Source organism: Rousettus aegyptiacus, unplaced genomic scaffold, assembly GCF_014176215.1.
Source record: "Rousettus aegyptiacus isolate mRouAeg1 unplaced genomic scaffold, mRouAeg1.p scaffold_m13_p_6, whole genome shotgun sequence".
Taxonomy (NCBI): domain Eukaryota; kingdom Metazoa; phylum Chordata; class Mammalia; order Chiroptera; family Pteropodidae; genus Rousettus; species Rousettus aegyptiacus.
This window is the reverse complement of record NW_023416309.1, coordinates 74,222,261-74,248,619: the sequence shown is the minus strand read 5'-3', so window position 1 is coordinate 74,248,619 and position 26,359 is coordinate 74,222,261. Positions and strand designations below refer to the sequence as shown.

Here is a 26,359-nt window from a genome sequence, read left to right as displayed (position 1 = left end):
TTCCAGTTCCAAGGAAATGGCTATGCTGCAGTTCTCATGCTCAAATGCCAAGGAGATTCTGGACCTAAAGCAAATAAAAATTAATACTAATAGCAAGCACTGTTCTAAGAGCTTTACATATACCACAAATCTATCATTATTCCCATTTTAAGTAACTTGCCCAAAGTCAAACAGCTAATTAAGTGGCAGAGCCAGGATCTGAACACTTATAGCCTGGCATCAGAGTCGATGCTACAATCTATCCCTTTATTTGACATAGCTTGAACAGGTTTTCTTGCAACCAAACAAATCAGACCACAACATCATTATTTAACTTTTCCCATGATTATGTCTCAACTCCCTAAGTAGAACAGAAGCTCTTTAAGGGCAAGAACCAGGTGGCACCAGGATACTATGTAGTATGTTATGCACACTTGTGCTGATATGGGTGCCTGAATGGAACATAACAGCAGTTAGATCGCCTGTGCACGTCAAAATCTGTATCACACACAAAATTACTTTTGTTACATAGTAAGCATGTGAAATAACAGTATGCAGCTGCTTTTACTCATTAGAGCTGATGTTACTAAGCATTTCTTATCCTCCATATTTTATATAGACATTAAAACTTACAAAGCCTTCCCTTTATAGAGAGGCTGTGGAAGGTACCATAAAAGTGTTAGAATCAATTATTGAAGAGTAGGGCTCTAAGATAAGTGACAGACTCCCTCATGTAGGTCAAAAACTGTCAGAGATACGTTATGTGGCACTGTACTGTACACCAGCAGTCCCCAACCTTTTTCATACAGGGACCAGTGTTCTCATGAGAATCTAATGTCTGATGATCTGAGGTGGAGCTGAGGCAGTGATCCTTGCACAGGGGAGCAGCTGCAAATACAGATGATGCTTCATGAGCTGGCCTGCCACTCACTTCCTGCCGTGTGGCCCGGTTCCTAACAGGCCTTGGACAGGTATCGGTCCGCAGCTCGGGAGGTGGGGACCCCTGCTTTAAACTGTATAATGTCATCTACGATTTATAATATATGTATTCAGATATGAAGAGATAGAAGTGATGTTAACTGTAAAAACTCTCCCGGTAGATGTAACTCCATGTGCCATTTACAAGGGACCATGTTTCACACCTGCTTAAACCTGCTATGCATAGTTAATGACAGGCAGCTCATTAAGGATGTTACCTTTGCAAGGCTCAAGAAATGCCTGTCGTCTACTCTGTTTTCTCACAGCACCGGGTATGTTTGTATGTTTCTGAGTAGGCATGAGATACTCAGACCCTTGATTTAATGTTTAAATGCCAGTCAGAGCAAGGATTTAGTCAAAGAAAACTTTCTGGAAGAAGGGGAGGAAAAAAACTGGAAGGAGAGAAGAGGCAACAAGGTAGGTGGGTAAAAAGGAGACACAGCCGAAGGGTTGGCAAAGGGGCAGAAAATGATGCGTTGTCCTTACAGACTCTTCCCCTGTCTTAAATTCCCCTTTAATGATCCCCAGCTATAGCCCAAGGACTTCTGGCTAATGCTTCAGAATCTCCCAGAATTTGACACAGGGTATGTGCTTGACAAAGGTAAGCTGAATGACAATTAGGCACAGCAGCCTTGATCTTTCCCAAGATGCCAAGTTATACCTTCATTACAAGCTCTGCTCACTAGTACTGGCCAGGACAGAACTGGGCATAAAGTCACCTTGGGCTCTTTCTTCCCTGCTCTGCTGATCCCCGAGGGGACCCCTGGGCCCATCCAATAGCTCATATCCATAGAAAGAACTACAGGGAAATGGTGAGCATAGCTCTGACAAACGGCAAGGCAGTTAGTCCGATGTATGCAGTCCAGCACCAACTGACATTTTCTTTTCCCTTCCCTGAAACCAAGAAGTCACTTAACTACAGTAGTAGTAGGGCAGACTGAGATATGGTTAAAAATAAAGACTGTGATTATTTTCCAAGAGAAAAATGCAAAAGAGTTTATGCATCAATTGTTTCAGGGCTACCAAATCACAGTCCAGTTCAGGAGCTAGGACGAGGTGGCAGATGACCTGCAGCTCAAGGATGAGGAAGCAATGACCGAAGGCTGTAGGACAAGGGAAGGAGAGGAGTAAACCCCAAACACTCCCTCACAAGTAGCATATGCATACCCAGCAACATACAGGAGAGGTCTGGAGTTACAATGGAATCTAGGATGAATGCAGTGGGAGACAGGATGAGCAAAAAGAAGTAAGTGCCTCAGGTCTGTGGTCACATTTCTTGGAAGGGGCCCAGAGCTTGCAGATTAGAACCCTTGCCTCCAGTCCTGTTCCACTAAAATACTGTCTCTAATCATCTGCCTCTTCCCAGGGTACTTCAGATTGCCATCTCGAAATGGGGAAAGTCATTCATGCTGAGTCTGCTTTGCATGTAGCTGAAATCTCCTGAGGGGTAAGGTTTTTATTTTTGGTTTTATTTTTTTAAGTACTTTAACAAAAGCAAACTGTTCTATTAGCTGGCATCTTTTTAAAGTGCCTGTTAGAGAATGCCTTCTTAAACTCTGGCTCTACCTTCTAGGAGCTTCTAAATCAGACATCAGACATCAACACAGAGAGAAGTAACATATTGAGGAGAGTTATCTATACAAAATATACCAAATAAGACAGCTTGTGAGGAAAATGCGGGAGAAGCGGTAGGATAGGAAAATGTATCCCCGACTTTTTTGTTGACCCATGCGTATTATAATTACAGAATTTCAGAACTGGAAATGTCCATCCATTAAGAATTCCAGGATATTCTAGGCGGCTGCTAGCATGGCAGAAAGAATTAGAATCATAAAGCCTGGGGAAGGGCTAGAGTCCTCGGGAAAGAGAGAGAAGGACTCATCTCTCCAGTGCTTCAAGGCCAGCAATGATTAGTCACTTGAATATGCTCTGTCAGCTCCTGCTGCTGTAACCGGTGCCATTCCCAAACCCAGGCAAGGTGCCATCCTACTCCCAACAAGGAGGCAGCACAAGGGGGTGGGGCTGCCCTGAGGGTAGGAGGTTTGGGGAAGGGGGGCCACAGCCCCATTTCCTCCCACTTAGAGGAGATAGGCCCATTCCTATTGCCAAGTGCACCAGGAGTATAAGAGACTCAGAGAAATCTATGATAAAGTAAACAGAGGGGAGAAGGGGTAAAAAGAATGGTGGGACCACTAGGGAAAGAGAATGAGAACTTGTGATCTACAGAGGGAACCAAGAAGAGCTGGCATAAGGGAGTCCCCAAGACAAACAGCTCTCTTGCCCTGGAAGAGCAGGGTTGCCAGGGCCTGTGGAGCCTCTATTATTGCAACTAGGCTGGGCTGAGAGGCCCTCCCTCCCAGAAGAAAACAATAAGCCTGTTTTCCTGAGCTCTTCCTGTGACCCAGAAGGCCCACACAAAAAGGAAGAGGGCGGCAAAGGCAGTGTGGTACCAAGACGCAGCCTCAAGAGGGAGTTCATCCAGGCTTCAAAACCACACCCAAAAAAACCCAATAATCTAAGTGCTAAGCAGTGACAGCTATGCAAATGTAGCTTTAAAACCTACCCCTCAGTCCCACTACCAACCAGGTTACAAACCCTAAACCCCTTCTTCTATAGGAGATATTCTGAAGCAAACACCAGGGGAGGGGCTAAAATCCTGATAGATGAGGGGTAAGATGGGGTTGCTCTGTGGGACAGTTTCAAGTTCCACAGGGACACAGGTCTCACTCAGTACTGGCAGAGATATGGAGTCAGGGGAGTAATTTGGTAGAGGGGTGGAGACTTAGACATCCTTTAGTTAGCTTAAGTAGCTACGAGATATGTGTGCATGTGCATGCATGATTTAAAAAATGCAGGAGGGTGTGTGTGTGTGAAAAAGAGAGCATGTGTATAAGAGAAAAAAATGGTAGTGGATGTGTGGGCAGGGGTTAGGGAAGTGGCAGGAAGTTTCGTTATATCACTTCTTCCTTCCTACCCAAGCAGAGAAACCAGACACAGCCCCAGGACCTAACTGGTCCAGATGCCTGCCTTTCTCAAGGAGGTGGCCCTCCAAGGCCTGAGTCAGCCTCCATCTACTCCTATGCCAACACAGGGAAGTATGACACATTACCCCCACACCTACCCCCACAGGGCTATGTGTGGAAAGCAGCCCCAAAGCCAAAGCATGAGACGAAGAAAATATTCCTATGGTGAGAAAGGAAGTTGATAGAGGAGAGCGATCATCAGAGTATCTCTTAATTGAGCCAACAAACTGGAAGGAAGAGAAAATGAAAGGAAGATTAAAACCCTCAGCAATTCCCCACTGTCTATCACATTTGAAAATAAACTGGACTCTAATAAAGCCTTTGGAGAAGTTCTTTTTCCCAGTTTTCTTTTTACTCTGTAAAACTGACTCTCCACTCTGCCCCAGTTGAATCGGATCATTTTATTCTGGTTCCACACTATGAAGTACTAGTACTGTTTATCTACTAACTGCTATACATGTTTTGAAGTGTTTATGGGAATGGAGTGCAGGAGAGGAGGAAATCAAGTAGGATCTGGGAGAAGAGGCAGAGGAAAAAAACCAGGAAAGATATGCTGGGGAAATCGTAGTTTTGAAGTCACTCCTCCTAAGTCTCTATGCCAGAAAGACCCATGTGAACACGAACATATATGCTTGCAGATATACACAGAAGCAGAAACAAGTCCAGACATGAGACATACATGAACATAAATAACATTCTAATCAGAAACCAGTCAGAACGAGGGGACATTGCCTGAGCAAGGAGGTTGGGCGCAGTTCCCCTCCATGCCTCCATGGATCCCCACAGATCTGGCTGCTCAGACAGAGGCCCTGGGCTGGTTCTTTATCCAGATTAGAAGTCTTCATGGCTGCAGAGGCCCACAGGAGGTAGGTAGTTGATACATGGAAGGAGCTAGATGAGAGGGGTTTTTGAAAGAGTGCAGAGAAGAGAAAGTCAGGCAGTGGGGGAGGGAGAGAAGGAGAAAAGGGAGGAGAATTGAAGCTGCCTTGTGCAGTTCTAAAATGGCCGCAGGCAAGGCAGGGGACAGATGGTCCCTTCCTGATGCTGAGCAGGAGAAGTGGGGAAAGAGAAAAGGAAAAAATAAATACCATCACAGTCAGAAATTTAAAAATAAACTGAAAAACTTAAAAGATAAACAGCTTGCTTCTGAAGTTCCACTTGCCTCCAGAGCCTTCTAAGGGAAAACAGAGAACTTCAGACCTGGGAGGACAACCCCTAACCTCAAGTCTGAGGACAGCTGGAGGTCATTCCAGCCATTTCCCTGCTCAGAGTCGGAAAGTCTTACAAAGACTTCTAGGTAGCTGAAGTAGTATCTTCCCTTTCTTCTCCAAAACTCACTTCCCAAGTCTCAATTTTTTAAGGCCTTTGCTTTTAAAATGTTGTAAGTTGTCAGAGCAGTTGCATCTTGGCTCTCCCACAAGAATCAGTTTCTTTAGCGGCCAGGAGAAAAAATTTCACCACCTCATGGCTGCTGCCCCTGCTGCCATCACCCAATTATCCAGCACCTTATGATCTACAAGGTACCTTCACAGTCATTATCTCATTTGCACCTCAGACCTGTAGGGAAGCCAGGCAGAAATTATTAGCCCATTTCACAGATGAGAAAACCAAGCCTCCGAGAAGTTCAACGGTTGTCAAAGTGAAGCTAGAATCCAAGCCTGTATAATATTTTGATGGCAAATCCAAGGAGGCTTCCTATGGTCTGCCCCCAACACCCTGGCTCTGTCTACCAGGTTCCATTCACCATTCGTAGGCCAAAGAGATTTTTCCTCAGGCTCAGATCTGACTTACAGCTGATTACAGTTTATCTAGAGTTTTGCCAATTCCCATTTTGGGGTCATTTTGTTTCTTGCTAGTGTGGGGACAAGGCTGAGGGGAAGGAGTCCTACTCTCTGGATTTCTCTCAGTTATTCTAATATGCCATACCCTTTCTTTTACCTCTGAGTCTACGCACATACTGTTCACTCTTCCAAGGACATCATTCTTCTCTTTACCTAGATGTTCCATGCCCATCTTCCCAACCTCAACATAGACATCACCTCTTCCAGGAAGTTTCTCTGACTATCCTCTGCTCCCACAGTACTCTGTACTGCCCTTTTCATGGGACCAATTACATTTTTGTGAGTGATTCTTTGTCTGTCTTCTCTGCTAGACTAAGTACTTGGAGGTCAGGGCCACATTCAATACCTGTCTATTGAATAAATACAGAAATAAAAGAAAGCTGCTGTCATCTAGAAAAATCTTCCTTTCTCCCTAATACAATGGTTTCTGACACTAGTTTTTGGCTTATCTCCATTCTTCCAAAATAATCCATAAATATTCACTTAAGATCAATGCACTAAGGCAGCTAGCTATTGAGAGTGAATTCTTTCTTGTCATGTGAATCAGCATCCCATAATTTATATAGTTGGTAAATATGTATTGCTAAACCAGGGAACTAAATCAGGGACTTTCCTAAACCAAGGAACTCCTAATAGTGGACAAAACCCAAATGGGAACATTAATAAGGATGCAAAGACCATAGGAAGCAACAAAGCAAGAAGAGATAAAGGGGGAGATTTCCTGGAAGAGAAAGGAGCTAAGCATTCTGAAAAGGAGAAAGTGGGCAGAGGCTGGGTTAGGTGAGAAGGACAGAAGGTGGTCCCACCTCAAAGAATAACTGACAGGAAGGTTCAAAATTGTAAGAGGATAGATAACTCAGTGACAGATTCTCTTGGCTCAGGTAGATTTAAGAAAGCCAGTAAAATGGGATGACAGGGAATGGTTAGTACTTCACCATGAATCCGAAGGCCTCGCCTCTGGTTGATTCTTTTGTGTAATTTAGGCGAGTCAGCAAATCACTTAACCTCTCAGAGCCTCTTTCCTGATCTACCCAATCCCATCTCACAAGAATTCAGGGATGTAAAACACTCTGAAACCCATAAAATGTTACAAATTTACAGTCATTAGAAGAGACTGCCTCCCATAGAGCAATGAAAAACTGTGTCAAACCTAAATGTCCATCGAGGATGAATGGATAGAGATGTGGTACATCTACAATGGAACTAGACAACCATAAAAAAGATAAAATATTGCCATTTGCAATAACATGGATGGATCTTGAGGTTATTATGCAAAGTGAAGTCAGAAAAAGACAAAAACTGTGTTTTCACTCATATGTGGGATATGAAACAAAAAGAAAATGAATAAGCAAAAACAAACTCATAGATACAGACAACAGATTGGTGATTAACAGAAGAGAGCTGGGCGGAGAGCAAAAAAGTGTCAAAAACGTGGTATCTGATAGAAACTAGGCTTTGGGTGGTGAGCATGCAATAGTGTATACAGATAACAAATTATAATGTTGTATACCTGAAACTATATGTTATTACCAATGTTACTGCGATTAACAATTTTTCACATGTTAAAAATATGTCATTACTAAAAGACTGTTGGTGTTACTGGGGTTTAGAGTGAAGAATGGCAAATCAGGAGAAAAGAACAAGATGAAAAAGTAGAATTGAGAGGAGGGCAGGTAAGAGAAGGGAGAAAAAAATATCTATGGCCTTGCAGGCAGGACTAAAAAGAGCAGGGAGGAGGGTGAGTCCCTGGGAAGCAGACACTAAGGAGAACAAGAAAGGACAAAGTATGGAAGCAAGAGAAGGCAGGCTAGGGGGTGGAGACTCAAGCCCATTCAGGCTGGCAGACACCAAGCTCAGAGAGGAGGACAACAATAATCAGGGGCTGGATAATAATAAGGCTTCTCACTGCTGGTTTTCAATTGTAGCACAAACAAATCATTATACCACATTGCCAACCTCCTCCTGTAGGAGTCAGGTGTCCACAAATCCAAGGCAAGAGAATGGGGAAGCTTTGTGGCCAACAAAAACTGTGACCTGTCTTACCCCTGTCTTTCTTGCCTCTAATTCCAGATGGGAAACCAACCAGCTGCCAGGAGAGAGAACTGAGGAAAGAATGCTATGAAAGACAAGGCAACTATGAAAAGAGAACCTGAAATGAAGGGCAGAGGGCACAAAGCTGAGTCAGCTGGGAGAAAGGCAGGTGAAGGGTGGGGTTGGCGGGGAGTGGGAAGATGAACTGTCTGATTCACACACTTAGAAAGGAAGATCAGGGTTATTCTCCAATGGGTGGAGACCAGATATTCTCTGGCCCCACGAAGGACGAACTCAGAATTAAAGCCCAAGGGATGTAGGTGAGAAAGAAGGAACTTCCTGACTAGCAGGATAGAGCAAATATGATCACCCAAGTTTTCACGAGGCCTCTCTCTCCTCTTTCTCCTAAGAAACCCTCCCTGCCTGCATTCATATCGACTCTAGGGCCTGGTAAAATCAGTTCATGCATTCACCCAAATATCAAGTGCCTGCTAGATACTAGACTATGGCAATAAACAAAACAGAAAGGGTCCCTTCCTTTGTGGAACTTATAGGAAGTAGACATAATGACACAACAATTATACAAGTTCAACTGTGACAGACTATAAAGAAAAGGTACAGAACACTATTAGATGAAAAGGAGGTCAGGATGGGAGAGGAGGGCCAGGAAAGGCCTTCTGGGGGAGTGATATTTAAGCTGAGACAAAAAGACAAATAAGAGTTAAACAAAGAAAGTCTTAAAACTCCAGGCAAGGCCTTGTGAGGAGCCCAGCGGCCCTAGCTACCCAGCCAGGAATCTGTGCCTTTCAACAAAGCACTTTACACATTTTTGTACAAATGTCTTGTCTCTCACATCTGAACAAAGCCACACATCCCCATCAGAAGTTCCCAAGGGTGAGGCGCAGGTTTTTCCCCTCAGGTCGAGTGGTTCCTCTGGGTGGGCCCAGAAAGCTTTTACGCAAAAGGGTAAGCAGGGCCAGAGTGACTGCCCAGCTACTGCCAGAATTCCTGACTCAGGGGGCAGGACAAACAGGAGTTTCAAGTTCATATATTAGATTCTAAAGTTGCTCTTTCTTCCAGTGAAGCAGGAAGCCTTTCAGGAGATGGTAGAAGGCTCTAGTGCAGAGAAAGGGAAGCGAGGCTCACGGAATTCTATGCCTACACCTGGGGGCTCAGTGACTCACCCAACCAAAGCCATTAAGGTAGAACTCAGTAGACAGGTGGTTTTCTCTTTCCCCCAACAAAATACAGGAAGAGAGGAATGATTAACAGAACCCCAGGAGACACCCTTTTTGGGCACTTTCTTTCACAAGGCAATCGGGCAGCTACCATCTATCTAATGAGCAGTTACCAGGCCCCATACTTTACCTACACTTTTATTTAACCCTTGAAATAGCCCTATTAGGTGGATCTTGTTATCCTCACTTAACAAATGATAAAAATGAGGCATGGGGATAATAATAACCTTTCTAGAGGTCAAACAGTTAAGTGACTAGGATTTGAATTCAAGTCTGTCTCCAGGTGCTACACTTTTGGGGGTTAGTGATGATGGGGAAGGCCCCACCCTTTTGGTCCTTCCCTATCTTTAAAACCCAAGTGAAAAATTCCCTTTCTTTCTGGGTCAATCCTTACTTCGTTTGACTCAGGAAATAGTCTCTGGAGTGCACATATTCTAAAGGTCATACTTTGAACATTCCTTCAAACCTTTTCCTGAACTTTCCCTTTATCTTGTGTACTTCCCAGATGCCCAGCCCCATGCCCATACCCCAACTTCATCCCCACCCTGAGATCTCCACACAGTAGATGCTGCTGTTTCCCAGACCAGCTCAGAGACATCATCTTCAATTACCCCAACCATTTCTCTCAATACCCTTTCTCTCAGCTCCTCCTTTGCCCAGCTTCACATAGTCATCATCCCATAAGTGCACCTTTACTTCATTGCAAATATCATCTGATATCCATATGTTTAAGTCAGTGTTGTAAACAGAGCATCCCACATAGTAGGCACTCAAAGATTTTTAGGAAAGGATGTAGGAAAGAAGGCAGGAAGGGATTCCTGGGCTAGATGGACCTTAGGGATCATCTGGTCCTATAGTTCTGGAAAGAAATTGGAACACCTGGGACAACACACACACATACCAAGGCTCCACCCTAGATGACTGAATCACCTCCGGGGGCAGGGCCTAGGTATATATAGGTTAAAAAGCCACCCAGGTGATTCTGATTCAGCCTGTGATTAAGAGCCATTGTTCTCATCCCCTCATTTTGCAAGTAAGAAAACCCAGTCCTATAGAGATGACACTCATCCCCTAGAGATGGGACCAAAACTAGAACCACGTTTCAGAAACTAGAACCAGGTTTCCCAGCTCCTAATGCCACGCTCACTCCATGTATCACCTTGCCTAAACTCCAATAGCCCCTCCATTCAGTAGGTCTCCAGCTGGGAGCTCTGCAAGAGACTATCAATTTTACCCAATCTGAGGAAGTTAGAAGGCCAGGGCAGGGGATCTTGGCAGTAGTGGGGCATTCATCATTGACTTGTAAAACACACCTCATCTACATAGAATGCACCTGGACCTCACGCTGACCAAACACATGAGAGCCCTTGTTTCTGGTGTAGACAGAGTAATACAGCAGAGTGGTCAAGCACAAAAGATTATTGGAAGTCAAATCTAACTAGCTCTGAGACTCTGACCAAATGCTGGCATCTTAAAAATATAAGAGGACCCGTGAATGATCTGCTTTAAACACAGGCACTTAAATTACCTTTAACTTTTATTAGTGATGGTAATGATAACCACATGCAGGTAGAGCATAATGCCAGACTACAGAATAACATCTAAGGAAGGTACTATTTCTATGAGCTAGCAAGTGAGCGAGTGGACCCTTCCTTTATTCAAACTTTGAGCACCAAGGTTAGGTAAAAGTCTCAGTCTAAGGAACACAATCAACCTCAATTCATACCTGGCTCAATCTAAGAGAAAAGTAAGCTTTAGATTGCAGTGAGAGGGACTGTAGTGTGAAGGGTCGTTCAGTACTAGGCAGACCCCGGAAGATGATGCTAAATATGTGTAGCCTCCACTTTCCGCTGTGCACAAAAGACAGGGACAAGACTATAGGTCCTCGAGCTTTCCCGCAGTCCTTGGGGTCCAATACAAGGACTGGTGACTTAATGACACAGCCCTGAACAGTGGACCCTAAGTTGCCAGCCCTGACCTACCAGCTCAAGGCCTCTGTGGCCTAGATTTTGACCTGCAGGATAGGTATCCCAGCAACATGGGGCTCTCCTACCTTTCTCTATTTCTGGGTGACTTGAGAGCCAAGCCTGTTTCTCCCTCCCTTTTCCCTCATGAAGGTCAATTAAAAAAAGAAAAAGTGTAAATGGTGTGGACAAAGGAAGGTAAGGAGGCCAGGCAGGCCACTGAATTGGTCACCTCCATTCTAAAAATCCAACGCATTTTTCGGTCATGCTTTGGGCCTGTCCAGGGTATGGACACCACAGAGGGATACAGAGCCTGACTCAGCTCCAAACTGTGCGGGCCTGGAGGCCCTGAAGGGAACATCAAAGGGGCCTAAAAGGCTGCCAGTGGTTTCCCAAAAATATCTTTCGCAGCTAACCACCTCCTTCCTCCCATAAGAATTTAAGCCTGTTCCATGGCCCACCATTCCATAGGAGAGAAGCATCCAAGCTCACACTACCTGATATTAAAAACCTACCCTCCCTTTACTTGATGTCACTCACATGTGAGCTTTCAGCACCTAAAACAGTTCCTAACAATACTGGGATACATGTTTGTTGAATAAAGCTTCCAGCCTGAGACACATCACTGGCCACCCCTTGGAAAAGGAGGAACACAGAAAGGACAGACACACTCTACCAGGTCCAAGTTACTCATCGAAAAGTGGTTTTCTTCTACCACCAGGGAGACACCTGTTAATACATATACCCCTCACACACAAATGCAGAAATACTATTATATTTCATTGTCTTCATCCCCTAAATGACCTTCTTTCCAACTTTCTCTAAGACCTACCCACCAGACTCCCAGGATGAGAAGTAAGAGCTCAAAACAAATAAGATGATGAATAGAGCACTACAATAGAACCAGAAAGCAAGTCGAAGATGCAAGATGGCAAAGGGAGCTAAATAAGGAAAGGAAATCCTTAACTTTTCTTTCCACTGCCTAATCTGTGACGCCGTGCAGCCATTTCATTTAAAATCTCTCTCAGAGGCCTATCGCCTTGCACTGGAGCCAGGAGGGAGGGGAATGTTCTGGGTTGGCTGATGACACATGGACTTCTGAGACAGGTCACCTCATCTGATTCAATGAATATTAAGCATCTGGTGTGTCAGGCACACACAAAAAGGGAAGAGACATAAAATGGTGGTTGCCAGGGGCGGAGGGAGGAATGAAGAATCCATGTTTAATGGGTACAGAATTTGTTTGGGATGATGAAACGTTCTGGAGATGTATGGTGGTGATGGTTGCACAATGTGAATGTACTTAATGACACTGATCTGTACATTTAAAAATGGTTAAAGTGGTTAAATATAAACAACATATAATTTACCATTTTAACCATTTTTAAGTGTACAGTTAGAGCAGAGGAACGTGAAACCTTCCTTTCTTGCCTCTGAAGAACAGGCCTTCTTCTGACTCATTCAGCTCTCTTTCCTCCAGAGTAAATCTGAATTCTTTTGCATGTCTTTCCTCTCCTACCATCAGAGTACTCTGTTCAGCAGGCCAACATTCAGAAATCTCTCACAGTTCTAGACACAGGCATCGTGGAACTTTGTATTTCCAGCATGTGCCCACCAATGCCAATCCACTAGCAGTTCCCAAAGGTTCAGGCTAAAGTCATTTACTCCTCTTCTCAAAAAAATGTCCTAAGCATATGAATAAAACCAGTCCTCTACCAAAACACAAAGCCAGATTGTGTGCTCCTGGAGGGAGTAACCATTTCTCATACTGGCTGTCTCCAAACCATGAAAAAGGCCATATTCCAAAAGTCTCCAAATATATTACCACAGACACATTATGGATGCTATGATATCCCTAATCCCACAAAGCCTGTTTGCCACAGGTCACACCTTTACAATTAAAGCAAGCAGTAAACAATATTGCTCAAAACACAGTCTAGAATGTCGGCTACACATGATCCTCCCTTCAACATGTACCCATACGTATACCCTACTACCTGAGAACAGATTTCCAGCAGCACAGGGATGAATCAGCTTAAGTTCTGGAGTCTGAATCTAAACCTGGGCTCTGCCACTTACTGGCTGTCCAACCTTAGGCAAGTTATTTAATTTCCAAGTTCTATAAACCTTGGTTTCATCTTGAAAATAAGAATATCATCATCTACCTTACATGGTTATTGTGAAGGATAATGAGATTATATAAGGAGAGAACCTACTGTGCAGTAAGTGTCCATCACTGTTCTTGTTCCAACCTCAAAACCCCTTCTGAAATGAATACACATTAAAATATAAATGACTTGTTCCAAAGCAATCTGTGTTCTGAACTGAAGAAAAAAGGACTGACTTTAGGTCTAAAGGGAAAAATGAACTGACAAACTTCTGAGCTACATGCTGCCTGTTCCCCAACACTGCTTTGACAGGTAGTTTCCACAGTGTAGAATAACCTTGTTAAGGTTAGAGGGACTTTCTCCAGCTTCTCCAAACTTTAGCTAAGGACCAAGAGCCCAACTTCTACCCTCCTAAGTTAAGATTAGGAGATATCAAGAAGTGGATGGATAGCTCCATCGACTTGTCCCCATCAGTGGTTCTACTCCCAGCCACCAACAAAGCTGTTTTTCTGCAAAGAGTACACTAAGCAGTTTCTCTTCTACCCTCTGGTTACTGCCCTGAAATTTCAGTAATGACACTAACTCATGACACCTCTGTCTTCAAGGGTACAACTGTAGGACGAAAAGACCCAAGAGAAGAGACAAATATACTGGCCTCTCTCAAGTACTGTGTTCACACAGTCTATGCTCTGCCTCATGCTGCTTAGGCTTTGGGGTGCCCCTGTCCAATTAATTCCTTGAAGACTCTTTCCTGAGCCACTTAGAATGAAAGACCAACTACAGCATGCTTCAGCCACTTTCTTACAAATGTGCCTTGAAAGAAAGAGTAGGTGGGTAGTGAAGAAAGAACATAAAAATCTTCTTCCTTACAGTCTGGCTTGGAGCTGGACCATTTTACTTCCTGAAGTATGCTGGGAGACAAATAAAAACTGTTAGAACAGGTATACGCTAGGCACAAAATTAATTTAGAGCCTACATTCCTCTTCCCACCCAAAAGAAGTAAAAGAGGTGACTTCAGAACTATTTCCAACTTCATGGAAGAAACCTGACCTTTCCCTCATCCATAACAAGCTCATGAGAGGCACTACTGGAAATTTGGGTGAAAAAAACAATTTTTCAACATGCGCTCAGAATTTGCATGGTGGTTAACATTCCTGATCCTCAAATACTAAATGCTATTAGTACTTCCAAGACAGTGAAAATTAAACCTCCCTCCCCAACATTTTTAAACATCCCCTGGAATCGGTGCCACCCTAGTTGAGAAGCACTGAGTAAGTACCTGTATTGTTTTGTGTTGCTACTGTGCCCAGCATATACAAAGCATGTTTTGCTGCTTGTGGATGGAATCTAGTAGGAAAGGACAAGTCACAGGAATAATCAGATCTATATATCTTGACAAGCAAGTAATTACTGAACTCTACTATGTGCTCAGTATTTTTGTAGGCACTGTGAGGAATCAATGGGAAAATGGATCATTGTCCCTATACATAAGTGATTGGAAAAACAAGGCCATAAAATATTATTCAATACAAGGCAATATATACTCAAATGCTAAATTGTAAAGTCTGAGAGAAGGTGGCAAAGGTGAACAGTGAGGGCTGGCATAGTCAAGAGGAGGCTTCGTGGAAAATGCATAAGTTAAGGTAACTTTTGAAGGAGGTGGAATTTTCTTCACTCAGCCCTACTGGTCCTCAATCTGTCCCTGCAAGGACCACTGTTCATAGAAAACTCCAACCCCACAGTTCCAGGAGCAGTTCAGCACTCCAAGTCCTTCAGATCACATCCTCAAATGGTTCCTAGTGGAAGGTGTGAGAAATTTCCCATTCTCCTTCAGAAGACCGGCTACTTTAAGGAGGCCTTCTCATCCTAAAGGCAAGACAGGGGTACAATCCCCACCACATGCACTAACTTAGTCACATACTAAGTGGAGGGGGTTCCAGTTTGTGACTACAGAAACTCTCCACTTCACCTGTCACACCTTGGGCTTTGTAAAATTCTCCTGCTGTGGGGATATGCACTTTCCAGATCAGTCTGAGGTGCTAACTACCTCTATGGTCAAAAGTCTTCTTGCCTCCTCCCTTACCAACTATCATTTATCTTAAACAAAAAGTCTACTTCCTCCATTCATCTCTTTTCAGCCACCAAGGTTCTTCCCACAGGTTGTGCCACCAAACACTTCTGACAGCCCATCCCACTGTCTTCTACTTTGCCACCTCCTGACATTTAAGCTATACCTAGAGTCCGGAGCCTCCAAGAAGCCCAAGACTGTGGCTTCCCCAACCCTGTTTCTTTTCAAACATGAAAAATCAGTAACACTCCCCCTACACACTCCACTCATCCTTTACTTTACACAAAGTAAAGTAAGAGTCTCATCTATTTATATACATTATCATAGATCATAAGAGCTAATCCTAAGGCTGGGCCTACTTGTGCTTATTTCTATGAGACTTACTACCTCACAACCCTAGCCACCACTCAGGCTAATAACATCTACTTATACACACACAAAGGAAACTATGTGAGGAGATGGATATGTTAATTAGATTGACTGCTGTAACGATTTCACTATGTACATCAAAACATCATGCTGTATACCTTAAATATATACAATTTTTATTAAAAAATAAAACATCTAGGGGGTGGGGGTGCTCTTGGTCCATGTGGCTGTGCTGGAGCAGAGATCACCTCTTCCCGCAGCCTTGTCATGGCGACCTACAGACAGAGCTGCGCACGGCCAATGTATATTCCTCCATCACATGCTGATCTTGCCAAAGCTGCCAGAGATATTTTCAACAAAGGATTTGGTTCTGGGTTGGTAAAACTGGATGTGAAAACAAAGTTATGCAGTGATGTGAAATTCTCAACATCTGGTTTATCTAATACAGACGCTGGAAAAGTTACTTGGACCTTGGAGACCAAATATAAATGATGTGAGTATGGTCTGACTTTCATAGAGAAATGGAACACACTGATAACACTCTGGGAACAGAAATCGCAATGGAAGACCAGATTTGTCAAGGTTTGAAACTGACATTTGATACCACCTTTTCACCAAATACAGGAAAGAAAAGTGGTAAAATCAAGTTTTCTTACAAGAGGGAGTGTATAAACCTTGGTTGTGAAGTTGACTTTGATTTTACTGGCCCTGCAATCCATGGTTCGGCTGTCTTTGGTTATGAGTGCTGCCTTGCTGGGTACCAGATGACCTCTGACAGTGCCAAATCAAAGCTGACAAGGAATAACTTTGCCGTGGGCTACAGGACTGGGGACTTCCAGCTACACACTAATGTTATTGATGGGACAGAATTTGGAAGATCAATTTATCAGAAAGTATTCGAAAATCTTGACACTTCAGTAAACCTTGCTTGGACATCAGGTATCAACTGCATTTGCTTTGGCATTGCAGCTAAATATCAGTTGGATCCCACTGCTTCCATTTCTGCAAAAGTCAACAACTCTAGTTTAATTGGAGTAGGCTACACTCAGACTCTGAGGCCTGGTGTGAAGCTTACACTGTCTGGTCTGGTAGATTGGAAGGGCATTAATACTGGAGGCCACAAACTTACGCTTGCCCCGGAGTTGGAGGCTTAATCCAGCTGAAAGAAACCTCTGGGAATGGATATCAGAAGATTTGGCCCTAAAATATTTCCAGTGTGACCAGCAGACTTTTTTCCCCCTCAAGAAGGTGATCAAAACATAGGATGATCTAAACAAAAGCTGTATTTTAAATATTTAGACAGTTACTGATAAGCTGGTTTTTAGTTGAACTGGTTATCTATCTAGTTACCAATGCTGCAGTCAGGCAGTCACCTATACATTATTTAAATGTATTTAACTGTTAAATGCACTATCCATCAATAATGAAATAGACCTTTATGAAAACTGTACTAAATAAATAAATAAATAAAACATCTAGTGATATGCCTTTTTCCTCATATGCCCTCTAGATAACAAGCACATTCACCCACCATCTGCAGAGCAACATGTGAGTCCACAGACACATCAGAGACCCTCCACATGAGGGTCATATGCCCTTTATATATATACATATACACACACACCCTCGCCCTTTGAAACAAACTTTTTGCTTCCCACAGGAAGGCTCAGAAGAAATCCTTTTGGAAATTAAACCTAAAGTTTCTACCCCATCCTCAGGTTCCAAGCCCTTGTTTTTTGACTAAATGCTTCACCCTAAGAATGACCCATTTCAGGGTCTCACAATTCTGGTCATCACCAAACTCTACCTGCTAGTTCACCTCTATTTACTCTTTCTGTAGCAATGCCAGCTTGGTTTTCTGGTATGTGGTTTATTTCTCTACAAAACCACCAAATATTTTTGTTTTGTAAAAAGTAAAAACAATTATCATATGCTGTCATGGCACAGTCCTTATCATGGTTTGCAATTTTATGTGTGTGTGTGTGTGTATTTTATTAAAGTCTCTCTCCACTGCTACACTGCAGGAAAACCATGGCTGTTTTGCTTGTCACTGTGTCCTCTATGCCTAGCTCTAGATCTCTCCTCAAACAGAATAAGAAATCCTTCCCACAGTTAGCAAGTACATCCTCAGGCTACCTGGCCACTGAACAAAATCTTCAGGGACTCCCTAGATCACAACTCCATCCCTTTCTTCTCTCCTTCCTCGCCATTCCCTATCCTTATAAAGAGCCACAAGTTCCTTTTCAATTATCCTCTGGAGGAGCTTCCTATAGATATAAGAATCCCAGACTCAAGTCAAGGGCTGGTTGGTTGGGAGAAGGCAGGAAGAACAGGTGAGAGGAGACAATGAATGTGGGGTATGGATAGGATTCAAGTCTCCTTGTATCTTTCTATATTCTGTATTTCCATATTCAAGAAATGCTTTGCGAGTTCACTTATTAATCTGATGACTTCTTGTTCTACTTCTTCAACCTAGGAAGAAAAGACTGAGGGAGTTCAGAGTGTAAAACTGGTGCTGGCAGAGGGAAAAGACTAGACATCGGATATCAAGATGATAAAAAGTGATACAGGATAATAAAAAGTGAGTATAATTCATGGCAACCAGATTTAACAAAACCTTTCTGATCTCAAGGGTTCTGAGATATTGAATAAAGCAATTAACACAGTTCAGAGAAAGGGAGCCTGAGCTTGCAAAGGCATTTCTTAGGTGGATACTCCTTATAAATAGCTTAATATAGTACCGAGACAATATTATATCTTCCACATAGTATCGAGAACCTGATTCCCAATACAGCAGGCTAACAATGCTTAGTGACTGATGCAAGAAAGGATATTATTAACTTTCTCTGGCACAACTTTGTCTGGAGACAGAGAGATTAGTCAGATAGACTCTCAGATGGCTCCTGGAGATGCTATCCAGTCCCAGAATTGTTTTGTTTCTGGGTTGAAAAGTTACTGCATTCCTTATTTATAGACCTATGCCATAGTGCAAACCTGTAAAAAGCAGCTGTACACTTCCTGCCACCTTTTCCCCAAAATGTCAAGTGGACACTCTACACAAACAAATTGTGTGGGTTATCCTGTTTTAGGCACACAGTTCAAAGTTGAAAGGAAAGGAGGCCACGTCTGAAATCAGGATTCTATACAGCATAAACTGAGCTCTTGGGGCAAATGTGAAGGGGTGAACCAGCTGGGTCTCTTGCTAACTCTCTTACTGTTATCTTAATTGTCAGAATCTCACTTTTCCAAAGATCCTACCCTCCATGTCTCACTAAAGGCTATAGCAAACTATGCTATCCCACAGCATAAAGGGTGGTAGCATCTCTTCCCTCATCAGGGGAATGGCTAAACATCTAGTTTCAGCAAAGCTCTCTGCAATCTTTCTTCTATCATTTTGCCAAAGCAGCATTTCACTTCACTCCAAATACAACTAGCTGCCCAACACAGTCCCATTCCCCTTTTTCAGTTTTCTTAAGAAAAATGTCACTATTTAATGCCATTACTTCTGCTGTAGGTCAGTCTTCCCATTCCCCTGCCTGAGGCATCTGTCATCAACATTTGGACAGCTAGCACATCAGAACACAGTAGCAGTCCCAAGTTGCTCAGCAGCCTAGAAATGCATGCCCAGAATTGCCAGCTTCCCAAGTGGTGCTGGCTCCACAGCCTCGTGAAGAGAGAAGAAGGGGAAAAGACTTCTCCAAAAAAGACACAACACAAAATCACTGGAAAAAGAACATCTCTGTCAGCACTACTACCTAGCAACAAGTCCCTCTCAACTGCACTCCATATTATTTCAATACAGCAACACTGAGCACAGCTCCATAGTTTCAAGGACACTGCAGTCTAAAACTTCCAGCTGGTTGGACAGTAAAGCGAAGCTGTTTGATTTATGAAGTGGATCAACCAAAAGGAGCGATGCAAAAGGAAAGAGGTCAGCCTGGGGTTGCCTGAGGTCTGCTCCCTCCTTGTCCTGTCCACTTCCCCTGATACTTGTCCTTTGCGAGAAGCCAAGAGTTCCAAGTCAGAAGATTCTTCTGGAATATAACCAAGCTTGGACACAGAGAATGTCTGAAACAAGAGGCCCAAATTTTCTTTTAGATAATCCTAACTTTTCTTAAAGGACATCACTCAGATGAGGCTTCCAGAACTGTTTACCACCAGACAAGATATAATTCCAAAACAATTCAGAAAAGTTATTGTTTATCTATAAAAGAAGGGCAAGAGGAAGCCTAATAAGCATGTTATTAGATGCTTTTTCTAAGCAAACACTGTGCTAAGAGCTTTCACTTGTTATTATAGGCATTTATTCAACAAACATCTGAACCCCCACTATGTACAAAACACTGTTATAAGCACTGGGGATGCAAATATGAACAAAACAGTCAAAATCCTAGCTTTCATACAACTTACATTTTAGTCAGCGTTGATGAAAATAAATATATATGTCAGCTGGTGATGAATACTATGAAGTAAACTAAAGCAGACTAAGGGAATACTATATAAAATTGTATATAAAGATAAAGCAGGGGAGGGAGTGCTATTTCAGATACAGTTATCCAAGAAGGCCTCTCTGATTGTTCTTTGATAACAATTAACAACAAGGGCTAGCATATGGTCACTATGTGCCAGGAACTGGACTAAGAACTTAGCACGCAGTATTTCATTAATTTTCAGCAATTTTGAGTTCAATACTATTACCATCTGCACTTACATAGATGAGAAAGCAGAGCCTTAGCAAGGTTAAGGCTCTCTGCAGAATCTGTGGCAAGTAGGGATAGAAGGAGGAGCAAGGACAAGGTTACACAGTGAGAAAGCCAGGACTTGAACTCAAGAATAAAACCCCATGCTACTGTGCTGATGGAGAAATGGTGCGTTAAAGAGGTCAAGTGTGCCTGTGGTCACAAAGTGGCAGGTCCACCTGGCCTCCCCACAAGTGGCTAAAAGATTAGTGCGATTCAATCTTCCCTAATATCAGATTATTACTCTAATCATCATCTGAAAATCATGCCTTATCTTGAAATAAGAGGAGAAAGACAACTTGGGCTCTTCAAGGCCAGCTAATAAATGCTGAATACTCTCCTCTCTCATCCCCCTCTTCAGGCCCCCAACACAAGATGATGTAAAGAAAAACATCTTCGTTGCTAATTCTCCAGGTTACAAATTTCTCACTAGAAGACAGACAGGTACAGAACAAGCCATGACTGAGCTAGCTGCTCCACAGTGCCAAAGCAGCTCTTTGAGGCAGAGTAGAGGGAGTAGGCATTGAGAAAAGGTCAGCAAGTAAGGAGGAAGTAGGCCCTCTCAAGCCCCATTTCAAAGAAAGCACAGCTCTCCTTCAAGCCCTAAAGTACTGGGGTGGCAGGAGTGGGAGGGGCATGCTTTCTTAAGAAGCCTGAGGCAGGAAAGACAGAAGCATTGGGAGCAGGTCAGAGGGCTCTGTTGAGGGAGAGAGAGGAAAATAAGGCAGGAGACAACTGGGAAAGGAGGCTAAAACTGCTTCAAGCAGAGAAGTCCAGAAGGGAAATATCACATCCAACGTCTGGAAATCCCAGGCTGAGGGTCCAGGCCAATCTACCAGAAGAGACTAAAGGAAAAGAGAAGCCCAAGCAGAGTCCCACAGGTTTAAGCCAAAGGTCAAGGTTTGGACCCACCCGTTTTGTTTTTTTTTTTAATTATTATTGTATTTCAATCACCAGAGGCACAGAACCTGCAGCCAGAGTTAATCAACAGCCAGGGTGGGAAGGGAAGGTGGAGGTTCATCTTAGAGAGGAGCACCTAAAGGAAAACCCGGATTACCATTTTAAACCCCAACTGGTTTAATTTATGAATCACAGTTTAAACTGACTCTTAAGAATCTCACTTCTTAAGCCTTCAGACCCTCTCCCCATCAACATACACACAGAGGGAGGGAGGGAGGAAAGAGACAGAGAGAAAGAGGGAGAGGGAGAGGGAGAGAGAGAGAGAGAAAGAAATTCAATGCTCAGTCTCCCTCCTCAGCAACTTATCACCTTATCTACAGAAAGGCAGTTCTCCTAGCCCAACATTGCACCAAACAAATTATGACCTGAATGGCAAAAAAAAAAAAAAAAAAAAAAAAAAAAAGTGTCACCTAGAGAAACCCAATTAACAACGTGACTCTGCTCTCTTCAATTCCCCTCTCCACTCCAGTCATATTCGGGGCATCTGTGTGGCTGACTGCCTTGTCCCCGATACTGGCCATGTTCCCTGACTAGCTCCAAAGCCAGAAGACAATTTAAACAGGGCCTCCAGATAAGCTAACCCAGAGACAAGAAATCCTGTTCACCCCATACCCTGGCCTGCTGAGAAAGCCTGAAGGACACATGACAAAAACGCTACCTGGCTGATAGTCTGGAGTGTTCACCTTGAAATCACTAAATTGCTCCCTAAGTCAGAGCTCCTTGCAGAATAAAAGCACATAAATGTTTCTGAAAGCTCCCAAATGAGGGTGTGCAAGCGCCCCAGGAAGAATAAATAGGTATTTCGAAGAAATTCCTGCTGCAGTAGTCTCCTCTTATCCCTTTTCTAATTAGCCTCTCCCTTGAGATCTCCATTATCCCCTCCCTCCAGGTTTTCCAAATCTCCTCATTTACCACATGCAGCCTGTGTTTTGTGTGTACATACATATAAACATCCTCTTCCCAGCCCATGCTAGAGTTTCTGAAGAAAATAAATGCTTCTCTTCTCTCCCCAGTGCACTTGTCTTTCCTCCCATCCCCACACTGCTGCAGAGTTAGTAATGTAATATGCACGGACCCTGAGACCGGAAATGCCTGGGTCTGGACTACTGCACTTGAAATTCGAGAGAAGGGATAAGGAGAACTGAACATGGGGATGAGAGCGACGGCAGGAGGTGTGGGGAGGAGACTGGAGGCTGAAATTCCGATCGAGGAGAGATGCAATTCAGGGGTGGGAGAGAAGGAGAAAGGGTGACGAGGGAGAGGCTGTCAAGATAGTTGCAAAGTCAAAATTCGAGAAGCCCGGAAAGAGGAGGGTGAGGAAGACATAAGTAAGGGCAAGGGTGAAAGGAGACTCAAGAGGAGGTGGGGCGCCAGGGATGGGCAACACAATAAAGATTCTGCAGGTGACGGGGGTTTAAGTTTATGGGAAAGAGAGGATAACCCTCAAACACCTTAGAAGAAGGGAGTCCGGAACCTGAGCAAAGGTAGAGGTGGTAGGGAAGTGTGGGGGCGGGGCACCACAGGGTGGGGACTCAACTGGCTCCGAGAATCTGCAGCAAGTGGAGAGAGAAGGAGAGTAGAGGGCAGGGGCCTGGCAGCGGCAGGAGCCCAGAGAAGGGGCAGGGGTCACCGAGGGGAACCGGGCTGGCGGAAAGGGCGCCCGGTGAACACGTGAAGCTTGCAGCCACCCCGCTCCCCTGCGGCGGGGACAAGAACCAGGGCGAGGCTGGGGGCGGCGCGCTCACCCGCAGGGCGGACAAGTCGATGTCGTCCAGGCTGCGCGCGGGGGCTGGGTCGCCCATGGCCTCCGCGGGGAATAAGGCCCTGGGGCCGCTCACGCTTCTGCTCGATTATTCCGCTGCCGCCGTCGCCGCTTCTCCCCCATCGGGGAATCCTGGGGACGGACTCCACCGCGCCTCCCCCGGCGAACGGTGAGGGGAGGGCCGGCGGGAAGACCGACCCACAGGCTGACAGGAGCTATGGCCGGGAGTCTGCAATCCGAGCCTCCCGACTCTCCTGCGCAGGCGCGGAGTGGCCGAGCTCCGGGAGGGTGACGCGAGCGCGCGGGTTCCCCCTCCCCCTAGGCGCCGACACCTGCGCGCACGCGCAGGAGAGAAAGGCGCGCGCAGACTGAGCTACCGCGCGAGCCTGGCGTGAAAGAAGTGGGCGGCGGCCGAGGCGGCCGCGGAGTGCGCCCACCAGCTGCTGCGCGTGCGCACACGCGTTTTCTACCCTTCCCTTTTATTTTGCCTTTTCTCTGCCCCATTTCCTTCTTAGCTTTCCTTTGACGCCTTTCCTTCTCTTTCCCTCCTCTTTCGTGTGTCCAGCTGCCAATCAAGCCACCCACCTCTCTATTTGCAGGGGAAGGAGGCGGGACCCAACCCCCTCTTATTACTAGGGGGGTTGTTATGGTAACTCCCCACGCGAGGGCTGGGTGGCCTCTAGATAGGATAGGCTGTCCACCCACCTAATTGCCATGGCAACGGTGGAGCCGCTGAGGGCGGGGGCCTCTCTGTGAGAACTTAGCTGGAGAAACAGAAGAATTGGGGAGTGGAGGGGATGAGATTGGCTGTCTCAAGAAAGTCCTTTATCCCTTTCCTCAGGTGGAGTGGGGAGTGGAGTGTTGAGGAGGGGAATCTCAGATCTCAGGATAGGGACTCTTACCGCTGACCATAATCTCTGCACCTCTTGTTCTGTATAAAGGAACTGTCTGAACAATTAATTATTCCTTGACTGATCTCTGGAGCCACATGTTGGGGAAGGAATGGCAGAGGGAGGCAGCGGGGAGGAGGAGGAATCTATGTCCAAACCCTTCGAATCTTGCTTGGGTCAACTTAGTTAGGTCTAGTCATGTTGGCACAGCACCTCCAGCCATTAGCCTCACTAGAGGCTGAGTAATGCTGTGTAAAGAACGAGGAGTCATGGTTTGCCACATGCTGTGTGACCTTGAGCAAATTGCTTTACTTCTCTGGGCATTTCTTTCACTGTGATGTCAGGGAGAAAGGTGATCCCTGAGATAACTTCCAGCAACACTACTACTCTGAAAGACCTCACCACCAGCCTTAATATAAATATCACTTGAGAGTTTGAATGAAAAGACCCTGGAATGGGCTAACGCCCTCCTTTCTCAGCACTTTCATTAGCACTTTCAAAAGCACATCTGGTCTTGCTTTTCTGCCCTCCTATTTACCTTGCCATCTGTCCGTGTCAAAGGCACAATCCCTACTCACCTCCATTACTCTTATGAGCCTCCTACTGGTCTCCCTAGCCGACCCCCTTAAATCAATTCTCCACACCCAGAGAGATTTTTCTAAAACTAAAATCTAATGTCACTCTCCTATTTAAGACCCTTTACTGACTCCTCACTGTCTTTCGAGTAAAGTCTAAAGTGTAGCATCAAAGATCCTTGAAGATTCTGCCTGCTTCTACCTTGTTTTTCAATATCCCACCATTCACCCCCACATATTCTAGCCATACTGAAATTCTCTATCACAATTCTCAGAACTCAACAGACCCTCCTCCAGCCTTTGCACTTGCTGTTTCTTCTCCTGGAATGTTCTAACTTTGCTCACTCTCACTGTCCTTTGCTTTGTCTTACTTATCATGCCTTCCTTGAGTCACTAAGACTGAGTATGGTTCTGTTTTGCCTGGCTTAAACCAATAGTAACATTTAACGTTTTGAATTGTAAATGCCCATTGAATCTCCTTAAAGGCAGGAATCGTGTCAGTTATGTTCAGCTCAGGGCCTGGCACCCACCATAGGTTCAGTAATACATAATTGAATGAAGACTTTGTTGTCTGGGTAGGCACTGTGATATATAGTAATTTAAGGTCAAGACCATGGGACAGTAGGAAAAGCAGAATTTGAAGTTAGTGTATTAAATCTCTCGGGTTCAATTTTACCACCTGTAAAAGAGAGATAATAACAGGGAAGGTAGGATAAAATTAAATTAGGTGCGTAAAACACTAGGCGTATACTAGGTCCTTAATAAACTTACTAATGCCTGACTCATAGGCAGTGTTTAAGAAAGAGATACTGAGTTGATGAATGAGCAAATTAAAGTCACCAGGGTAAGATAAACCTCCAAACCTCAAGAGGCAGTGTAATCTGGGGGGCTGAGGGATGGGGTGGAGAGGATAGAAAAACAAGATTTGATAATTATCAAAGCTGGAGTATGGATGTGTGGATATGTGAGGATTCATTATCCTATTCTCTACTTTCATGTTTATATGAAATATGTCCATAATAAAAATCAGACAATGAGATGGAGGAAGTCCTGGATCAGGCATGAAGAAAAGTTAATATATTCAAAATAAGACATACTGAAGGACCCCTGGGGGATGAATGAACATTTTGTATAGGCCCAGTCACCCTCAGGTCCCCCAGCCACCTTAGGAGACTGGATCCAGTCCCTTCATCCGGGGTCTGGAGCCAACTCTTCCAATCTCAAGCCCACTGCTCTTGTGCCTGTGCTGTGGTGGCCTTCAATGGAGACTAACGTGTGTGGGGGGCGGAAGGGGGGGAGTGGACAAATAGACCAAGACAGTGTGAAGCAGAAACCCATGGAGCCCCTGCCCCAGCCGGCAGTGCCTCCACCCATTCCAGTTAATGAGGTAATAGTCCCCTAGAGAAAGAGGCATTTAGTGCTGACAATGAGGCTAATTAGCAGAATGCCAATTAGTGCCAGGGGACCGCTAAATATGGGAGGGGGTAGTTCATGTGTGGAAGTGGCTTCTACGGAGAAATGGAGGTCCAGACTCAAAAGGATGGGAGCAGGGCAACAACATTCCTTCTCTCCACATTATCCACTACCAGCACACCCCTTTTCTGGGAAGCCTTCCTAAACTCTTCACTCTATTCCCCTGCCCCTGTGGTCATTGCTGAGCCTATGGAGTGAGTCTGGGGGAATAAAGAGCAAGAGCCAGGAACTGTGCTAGACTATTTCCTAATTGGAAAATATTTCACATATATAGATATATAGATATGTATCTATATATAATAAAAGTTCATATATCCACCACTCAGTTTAAGAAATGGTCACTGACTCTCTTGAAGAGCTC

At 44.4% G+C, this 26,359-nt stretch overlaps 2 protein-coding genes across 11 annotated transcripts in view; one reads left to right on the top strand and one right to left on the bottom strand.

The window, feature by feature from the left end:
• Nucleotides 1-23,334, bottom strand: part of MINK1 (misshapen like kinase 1) — a 50,676-nt gene extending 27,342 nt beyond the window's left edge. For 5 of the 10 annotated variants that reach the window (XM_016142007.2, XM_016142008.2, XM_016142009.2 and 2 more), the window contains exon 1: nt 23,044-23,329. In XM_016142007.2, coding sequence (XP_015997493.2) covers nt 23,044-23,100 — 57 coding nt within the window. In that variant the 5' untranslated portion in view covers nt 23,101-23,329. Of the gene's footprint in view, nt 1-23,043 lie in introns of all 10 variants that reach the window. The other 5 variants (XM_016142011.2, XM_016142014.2, XM_016142015.2 and 2 more) reach the window with 2 other exon arrangements.
• On the top strand, nt 15,867-16,753 carry LOC107509488 (voltage-dependent anion-selective channel protein 2-like). The gene is given in 2 exon segments (XM_036222822.1): nt 15,867-16,127; nt 16,130-16,753. Coding segments are annotated over 2 exon segments (885 nt in total).
• Nucleotides 23,335-26,359: the final 3,025 nt, after the last annotated feature.